This window comes from Herpailurus yagouaroundi, unplaced genomic scaffold, assembly GCF_014898765.1.
Source record: "Herpailurus yagouaroundi ecotype Mexico unplaced genomic scaffold, PumYag 198, whole genome shotgun sequence".
In the NCBI taxonomy this organism is placed as follows: Eukaryota; Metazoa; Chordata; class Mammalia; order Carnivora; family Felidae; genus Herpailurus; species Herpailurus yagouaroundi.
The window spans coordinates 32,889,729-32,899,407 of NW_024412429.1; the positions used below are offsets into that span (position 1 = coordinate 32,889,729).

The window sequence follows — 9,679 nt, forward strand, 5'->3', positions numbered from 1 at the left end:
AAAGAAAGAAAGAAAGAAAGAAAGAAAGAAAGAAAGAAAGAAAGAAAGAAAGAAAGAAAAGGAAGAAGGGAGGAAGGAAGGAAGAGAGAAAAAGAAAAAGGAAACTTGCATAAGAATTCTTTTTCTTAGTAGAAACTTCATATTTCTTTCTCTAGAAGGTTGATTTCTTGGACATCTGCTTCCATTGGATCATGTCAGATTTATTAACAGTCCTTATTACTTCATTGTCTTTATTTAGCTTAGAGTTGACCAAATGCTGCCCAGGTTTATTTGAGGGAGTGATAAAAGGCTTACCTGCTGAAAATACTATGTTTGCTATTAAAAATATCAGTGGGGAGCCCCTGAGTGACTAAGTCGGTCAAGCGACTCTCGATTTTGGTTCAGGTCATGATCTGGTGGTTCGTGAGTTCAAGTCCTGCATCAGGCTCTGTGCCGACAGTGTGAAACCTGCTTGGGATTCTTTCTCTACCACTCGGTCTACCCCTACCCCCTCACTCTCTCTCAAAAATAAATAAACTTAAAATTTTTTTAAATAGTAATGGGTCAAGATAGTGGTTTCTAGAAATTTGGATCAGAAATAATAAAACTGGTTAAAAAATTTGGAGAACTAAACAGATTAATTACCAAATTTTAACTTTGCCAACTTAAGGTCATGATAAATAAGCAGCAATAGCACCAGGGACAACTTCCAGGTACTTTGCCATAATTTCATGTGAATAATGTTTTAATATCAAAAGCTGAAGAAGAATATAACCTAAGAATAAAGGACAGTCCTGTAAATTGAATAAAATTTCCATTATGTGACACATGTTCCATTGTTATTTTTCTCATCTTTCTCCCCCCAGTGAGAGGTTTGCCAAAGTCCAGTGCTGTTCCCAGACTGGCATCTCCAGATAACACAACATCAAAATGCATAACTGTTGAGAAATAACATTAGAGACATGTTTCCTTCTGTGTGGAGTCCCTGCACCTTCCAGAAACCTAGCCCTCACCTGATGACTGTGCTTCCCAGCAGGCAGGTCATGAGGTGGGTATTCTCCTTTGTTCGTCCTCGTGGTCCTAGAGCATTCTTTCTTCACCCTCCCTGAATACCCATCTCCTATGCTCTCCTCAGTATTGTCCAGCATGGACCCCAGGGTGCTCTTTCCTTATTTCACGTGAATGTTTAATACCCTGCACTCTCTCAGTCTCTCCAGCACTGCTCTCAATACATACCACATGTAAAACATAAATACCTTGCTGTATTAGTGCTTGAGAAATAGTAATTCGTAAATAACATAAAAACAAAAAAAAAAAAATAGAACTGTCATATGATTTAGCAATTCCCCTGGATATATACCCAAAAGAATTAAAAGCAGGATCTCAAAGAAAAAAAAAAAAAGAAATATTAATTCCTATAATCATTAAAATAACTCCACGAAGAAGGTAGTATTGGTATCCCCCCTTCACAGCAGAGAATACTGAGGCCCAGGAAGGCTGAGAAGTTGGGGAGAACTGGATTCTAGCCTAGACCAACTGGACCCAGAGACCATGTTCCGGTCCGTGTGCTAAGCTGCCTTCGGGGTCCTAGAAATCCTCTCCATCCCACCTCAGTCTCTCATTCACACCCTCATAGACGTTTCCAAATTAGGGCATCATGAAAAGGGGTGATTTTTTTTTTTCTCTTTAAGCCGCAGGATACCGTCTGGCTCTCAGACTAGAAAACGCATTCACAGAAACACTAACTTTGCCATTCAAATTTCCCCACAGGGCCTGAAGGGAGCCAAAGCATGCCATAAGAGTCCCCTTCCATTCCAAAGCCTTTCTTGCCAGTGAGGAGGGTACACACTAATAAGCAACCAGTGTAGACTCACTCCGCTTTGCCTGAGTACCAAACTTAATGACAGGGGCGCCTGGGTGGCTTAAGTGTCTGACTCTTGATTTACGCTCAGGTCATGATCTCATGGTTTGTGGGATCGAGCTCCATGTGGGGCTCTGCACTGAGAGCACAGAGCCTGCTTGGGATTCTCTCTCTCCCTCTCTCCCTCTGCCCCTCCTCTGCTCACGCTCTCATGTTCTGTCTCTGTCTCTCTCTCTCAGAATAAATAAAGAAACATTTTAAAACGTATAAAAAAAAAAGCAAAACCCAAATGACATTCTCGGTTACAGAGGCACAGGTTCAGGCCATCTTAAAACAAGCAGTTCTTTTCTGTGTAGAGTCTGATCTGCCCACATCACCCACTGTTCAGAGGCCAGGAGAAGCACGTGCTCATATGCTCCCTAACTTCGTGGGCGGAAAGTACCGTGGCCGTGGCAGTAGCTTCTCCTTCTGATGCAGCCCCTAAGGGTGCATGCATGAATGGACACGTATGCACACAAGTGCACGCACATGCGTATGCACATATGTGTGCGGAAATGGCCCAGCCTTTGGGATCTCCCTGCGTGTCTTCAAGCAGAAATGCCACACATTCAGCCCCCGAGGCCCCTCTGTGCTTTCCCAGACCAGCAGATCCTTGAGGAGTAATTCTCTCTACTCCGTAGCCCAACAAGGAAAAGGAGACCTAACCCACCGGTTGGGTGGCCCGTGCTCCTCAAGACTGCGGTGGCCGTGAGAAACGAGGCCCAGACCAGAGGTGGCTGGGGAGATGTGACAACGAAGTGCGATCCTGGATGGGATCCTGGAAGAGGAAGTCATTAATGGAGACGCCGGTGGCATCCAGATGAAGGCCGGGGTTCGGTTAACTGTATTCTACCAATGGCAGTTTCGAAACCGTGACAAAGGTCCTATGGCAATATGTTAACAATGGGGAAGACTGAGTGCACGGTATTCAGAAATTCTGTACTAGTTTTGTAACTTTTCTGTAAACCTAAAATTACGCCAAAATAAATTTACTAAAAACAAAAACAAAACCAGGCAGTATGGGTGGGAAGGCCCCCTCTAGGGGGGACTGAGGGCAGGACTTCCGTGCTGGGAGGCAGTAGAATTACCCAGGAGAGACCCCACAGCAGCCGCTGGCCTGGGGACTGCTACTGATGCCTCCTAGGGCCTCTTCCACCTCATTAGTTACAGTTTGAAGGGAAATACGTTGCTTAACCATGAAGGTTTAGGGGTTACTTATTTAAACATCTTTTTGGATCAGTGTCACCAGCTGGGACTTTGAAGGGAGAAGGAAAAACCTTTTCGATGTCCAAGGGGATGCCATGCCGTTTGAGTTCCCAGGACTTTCTTCCTTCCCACTTTTAGGTGCAAAGATTGAGGCGTGTGCCCAAGCCAGAACACCTGGCATTTCCGGCGTCTATCCATGGATCCCCTCAACTCCCGAGTTCTCCCAAACCTTTATTTTCCCCTCTGCAAAAAATAGGCTAATCTGATTTACAAACATTCTTTCCCCTTGGTTAAAACCCTAAAAAACTTCAACAGCATGGCGATGTTATGGTTAACAGATAATGAGGGATCCAATGATCTAGTATCTTCACTGTTATAAAATTCATCAGGAATCAACTATAATAGCCACACTTTCTCAGCATGGAAATCATCCAAGAAGAAAATTTAAATGTCTACTGGCATGTTTATAGAAGTTAAAAAAAAATTTTTTTTTGTAATGTGGCCCAAAAGTAACTGCTAATACATTACAGTATATGAAATAGATGTTTAAAGAACCTGCAACAATAAGAAAAAAGTAGTCCCTAAAAGATACCAAGGCAGCTGCAATTTCGTTTCATTAGGTTAAGAAAAAATATAGCAAATATATATTTTCAAAAGATATTCTCCTAAAATAAAGCAAGGAAGCAAACAGACAAATCTAATTTCAATGTTCAGATAAGAATAGAGATATGTGTTAGAATATCAATTTTAGTATGTTTATTTCATCACAAACACTAAAATGATAAAGATAGGGGCGCCTGGGTGGCGCAGTCGGTTAAGCGTCCGACTTCAGCCAGGTCACGATCTCGCGGTCCGTGAGTTCGAGCCCCGCGTCGGGCTCTGGGCTGATGGCTCGGAGCCTGGAGCCTGTTTCCGATTCTGTGTCTCCCTCTCTCTCTGCCCCTCCCCCGTTCATGCTCTGTCTCTCTGTGTCCCAAAAATAAAATAAAAACGTTGAAAAAAAAATAAAAAAAATAAAATGATAAAGATAAATGCAAAGAAACCCCCCTCACAAACTGCCCATTATGTATAAAGCTGGACTTTGTAAAAGCATATAGAAATATGTGCTTTATATATATGTATATATAGAAATATGCATATATGGGAGCCGTGTTACATCTACTGTTTTATAATCTGAGTCAGAGTGTTTTGCTTTTGTTTTGATTTTAATAAAAAAATACATTGTGCTTGTCTTTCCCTGTCAAGAGTTATACAAAGAATGCCCTGGTCATGCTTATTTCCTTGCCTGGCTCTTTTCTTAGGATTACTTTCTAGAAATGGAACTACAGAGTTAAGTGACATGTATGATTTAAATTTAATATAAATATTTTAGTTCACTTCAGAAAGGAGGAATTAAATTATATTTTTCCCAGATGTGTAGGAGCATGTTCAATTCTTATGAGGGTGCATAATTTCCCACACTCTAATTAACATTGGGTTTTATGGATCCTTCTAATATTTGCCAATTTGATATATGAAACTCTAATACATTTTTATTAGTATTTTAACTATTTGTATATTTGGTATTTTAATGTATTCGTTAGTCATTTGTATTTTCCCTCTATAAAACTGTCTATTGACATGTTTAGTGTAGTATTTGTCTGTGTCTTACTGTTTTGTAAAAGGCTTTTATGTTTTGAAAGCTATTAACCCTTCTTCATCATGTAAACTGCCAATAGTTTTTTCAGCGTTGTCTTTTTTTCCTTAATGTGACTTTGTTTTCTTTTAAAGTTTAAAAAATCTTAAAGTAGTGCATGAATCCCTGAGGGTTTTCTGTTATTATTTCACCAATGAAAAATTATAAAAGGTTTATTTTCTTTAATTTTTATAAATCTGATAGAAATCCATTTTGATTTTATGAAATACATGAAGCAGGATGCTGAACAATATTTTTATCAGAAAGTTAAATACCACGTCAACATTTCTTTTTTTTAATATAATTTTTAGTGTTTATTTTTGAGAGAGAGAGAGAGAGACAGAGTGCAAGCAGAGGAAGGGCAGAGAGAGAGGGAGACAGAATACGAAGCAGGCTCCATGCTCTGAGCTGTCAGCACAGAGCCCAATGCAGGGCTCGAACCCACGAACCATGAGATTATGACCGGAGCTGAAGTCGGTCGCTTAACCAACTGAGCCACCCAGGCACATCAACATTTCTTGAATCCTTTTCCCATAAACACAGTGTTACTTTTTTTTATCATGGAAAACATATAAACTTTGGATACTGTTTAATAGAAAAAAAAATGACATAAATTTTCCTCCATGGTGATTGAAGATAAAAAAATAAACCTCGTGATAAGAAAACTATCATATCAATAGATAATCACTATTGAAGAAATTGTGCCATCTGCTCATGATTATTCCCACATTTACATTATATGCCCCCAACATGTAAAGTATGAGTCTTGTCCTGAGTTTGAAATAGCTCATGTATATGATTGGGAGACATCTTAGAAGCTTCAGAAAACTGCCCCCCCACCCCCCACCGCTCCAAGAAACAAGCTGTTCAAGTGAAAACAAGTTAACCCAGTTCAATAAAAGACAGGAAATACAAGACACTAACAGGGAACATGGGACCAGGAAATCTTTCACAGTGAAAGAAAGGTGAGAAAGGAACGTGAGTCCTAGAAGGCAAAAACAGCAACTGACAAAGCAGGGAACTGCACAGATTTAAGGACCCTTGTGCCAACCATTAATGAGTAAATACATTTCTATCAAATGCTTAAAGATGTTCATTTCACCAAGGAGGTAAAAGCCTATAGGGTATGCTACTAAAATTGAGGTACCATTTCTCCGCCATCATTTAAAATGTCATTTTCATGTGCTATAATTCGCACTTATAATTATTAGGAAATTTGCAACACGGCACCAGATTGATGTCTTGTTTTCTCAAGTTAACAATTTAGGTTAATTTAGAAATTAAATTTGTGGTCGATGGATGCTCTTTTGCTTATAATAAGTTTTTCCTGCTCTCCCAAACCAAGGGTAAAGTAAAGCATATATCAAAGAATTTAGAGCAGGGTTACAATAACCAACCCAATAAAATATCTCATAACACCTGAAGGTGTCCTAAACCCCTAAAAAGAATCAGTGAATGAATCAATTGCATGTGGTAATCATGAGACCAAAAATGCTACACTGTGCCAGGGTATCAGCTGTTTTTCTCTCTTTCAGCCATCCTAGCCTCGCAAGTTCCTGATAATGATTTTGTTTTGTACTAACTAATATTTTCAATCTCTTTGGTATGTTTTCTAGCCACAAGAAAAATATTACTAGATGTAATATTAAGAAAGCTAAATGTGAAACATAACAGCAATTCTATCACTATCCAGAATTGATTTATAACAAGCTGGCAACCATGTATGGAACAGAGGGCACTTACTAATTCCTTCATCCCATCCTCAGAGGCACCCACTGTATACACTGTATACAAGAGGCAGGATCCAGGAGCTGCTGAAGCAAATTCCTGACCCAGACACCATGCAGACATCCAGCATAATAGATTTCACTGCTGCCCCAAGTTTTCCTTTGGGAAAAGCAGCAAAACAAAGCCAAAAACAAACAAAACAAAAGCAAAAACAAAAACAAACACGAGACAACAACCATGTGAAAGCTAACCACAGAGAAATTTTTGACAAGTTGGGAGTGAGCAGAAAACTTTCTAAGGAAAAGAGGAAAGAATTTTTTTTTTTTTTAAAAAAAGGTGTTTTCAGGCTACGAAGGGAAGAATCAATGAAATAAAAGAGCAAAAGGGAGGGAGGGAAGTGTGTGCAGGAAAGGAGGTATGGTGAGCTCTGTAGCCGTTAACAAATAGGGATTTGACATTTACCAGTCATGCAAATTGTTTTTTGAGAAATGACAAGGAAGTGCACTGTTAATACTGGAAAGCATTGATTTATCCTGTTAAATTTGAAGAGTAAATGGTTTTCTCTTCATTAATAGTCTTACCTGCTTTTTACCAACTCATGTCATATGGAAATAGTAAAGATTGAACTTCGTCAGTCCAAATGCTTACATTTGTTCAGAGAACAAATTCATGGTGGCTGAACTGTCCTCGAAAACCCAACCACTCATGATAATTTTTAAGGCCTTCCTGAACCACGGGTAAAATAAAGCATAAATCAAAGGGTTCATGGCTGAATTGTAATAAGCACACCAACAGCAAATCTCATAGATGTAGGCAGGGGTTATGAAGCCCATATAAGCATCAATTAATGAGTCAATACTGTAGGGTAACCATGAAATCATAAATGCTACCACAGTGATACCCAGGGTTTTTGCTGCTTTTCGCTCTCTCTTGGCCACTCTGGATTTGTAACTAGCTGATGACAATTCTATTTTGCCCCCAGTATCTTCAATCTTTTTAGCCTGTTGTCTAGCCACAAGAAAAATATTGCTATAGAGAATTATCATAACGAGGGTAGGTATAAAGAAGGATAGAAAATCTATTAACACCCAGTTTTGATTTACAACGGTTTGACAACCTCCTACGCAGTTGACGGCACGAGATAATTCCTCCAGCCCATCATCATAGGCACCTGTGTAGAACACGGCACCACTGTATACAAAGGGCAGGATCCAGGAGATGCCGATGCATGTCCCCGACACGGACACCGTGAACTTGGTAGGATAGACCAGAGGCTCAGTAACAGCAATGTACCTGTCGATGGAGATGAAGCACAGGTGGAAGAGGGAAGAGTAACAAAATGCCACATCACAGCACGTGTGGAAGGTACAGAAACTCGGCCCAAAGTACCAGCAGCCCTCCACAGACCTGACCATGCTGAAGGGCATGACGGTCACCCCCACCAGAAAGTCAGCACAGGCCAGAGAGGCGATGAGAAAATTGGTTGGCGAGTGCAGCTGCTTGAAATGCAGGATTGAAATCACCACCAGGAGGTTTCCAAAAACGGCCAGCACAGCCCCCAAGCTGAACACTGTGTAGAGAATGAGCCGGGGTCCGAGCGAGTAGGGGGCTTTCGCGCAGGATCCGGTCACGTTCTGGTAGCAGAGCTGCTCGGATGCAGCGGGGGACGGGTTGGTGCTCATGGTGCTGCTGCAAACAGCTTGTAAACGTGGAGAAGTTCTGCCCTTGGCCAGTCGCACCAAGCAGAGCGGTTTCTTATTTCCTAAGGCGGAGAAAAGGTCCTTTGCAACTGCCTACCTTTGTTATAGTTATCGGACAATATCTCCATGGCCTGTCACATACTCCTATTAATTTTAATGTCTGAACACTTGTAGTAATGTATTCAATTCAAATGTTCAACAAATCTTATCTTAATTCATTGTTACCATTGTTTTGCTTACCTTAGAATATACTTGGAATCAATTTTCTAAGTGCAATTGTTTAATTTCAAGTACATCTTTTACCAATTTGCTAATCCCAAAGATTTCTTCTTGCCTTACAATTTGTCAATAATCTTTTATTTACCTGGTCGTGATACAGGGATATTTCTCTTTGTCAACGTTAGTGAGATATGTGTGATTTGTTATCTATCGGTTACCTTTTATTACACCCACCCCAAGACTGTCTGAAGAGTAATGACAAAATCCCCAGAAGCACTGCTGAATCCCACACCCCAAATCCACACCCAAAAGCTAAGGTGGAATCCCTGTAGCGTAAGGTGTGAACAGGGACAAGAAACTTCTATTTAATTATCTCCACTAAAGTTTATGTTTTGCTGTAGCCCCAATGCTAAAACTCCCAGAGACAATTTGAAAAAGGAAAATGAGAGAAAACTCTCACTCATAAGCAACGCTGCAAAAAATCCTACACAAACTGTTACAAACTCAATCCAGAAACATATAAAAAAGATCATACATCATGATTCGAGTTGATGCCAAGAATGAAAGTTTGCTTTGAAATTAGACAATCTATTAATACAAATCAGCATTGTAACAGATTAAAATCTAACGATCATCTGATGAAGTGAAAAAATGTATTTGATAAATTTCAAACTGTATTCATTACTAACAAGAAAAATTCTTAGCTTACTCTAAAAAACCAGAGGTCTTTTGTACCTATAGAGGTCTGTACAAAAAGGGCCTATCTCATATGATACACTCAATACTGAAATGTGACAATATTCTCTTCAAGATGAGTAAAAAGGTTTAGATGCTTTAGTAAAAGATTCAGGGAACATAAGTTCTCCCAAGACGCCCATAAATCTGCCTGCAGTTCAATCATTTGTGTAATGCAATATTTATATTTGGTTATTTATGAAGCATCTATTTGTGCAAGGTCTTCAACATACAGGAATAAACACAAAATATCTTCTTCCCTTAGCGGCAGTTTCCACGTTAACGTGAGAGACAGACATAACATAACAATTCACTGTGCTTCCAGCTAAAAGTAACACGTGTAAAATCACAATGAGATACCGCTTCACACCTGACAGAATGGCTAACATTAACAACTCAGGAGGCAACAACAGGCGTTGGGGAGGAAGCAGAGAAAGAGGAACTTTCTTTTGCACTGCTGGTGGGAATGCCAACTGGTGCAGTAACTCCGGAAAAACAGTATGGAGCCTCCTCAAAAAATTAAAAACAGAACTACCC

The 9,679-nt window shown here is 40.0% G+C and overlaps 1 protein-coding gene across 1 annotated transcript; it reads right to left on the reverse strand.

Annotated features, from left to right (window-relative positions):
• Nucleotides 1-7,132: 7,132 nt before the first annotated feature.
• On the reverse strand, nt 7,133-8,279 carry LOC121013150 (trace amine-associated receptor 6). Its single transcript, XM_040448644.1, has one exon. It carries the CDS (start codon nt 8,168-8,170, stop codon nt 7,133-7,135), a length of 1,038 nt encoding a protein of 345 aa, XP_040304578.1. The 5' UTR covers nt 8,171-8,279.
• Nucleotides 8,280-9,679: the final 1,400 nt, after the last annotated feature.

What these genes read in the sequence shown, in the direction of transcription:
- LOC121013150 (XM_040448644.1), bottom strand. Translation starts at nt 8,170, where the DNA reads ATGAGCACCAACCCGTCCCCCGCTGCATCCGAGCAGCTCTGCTACCAG.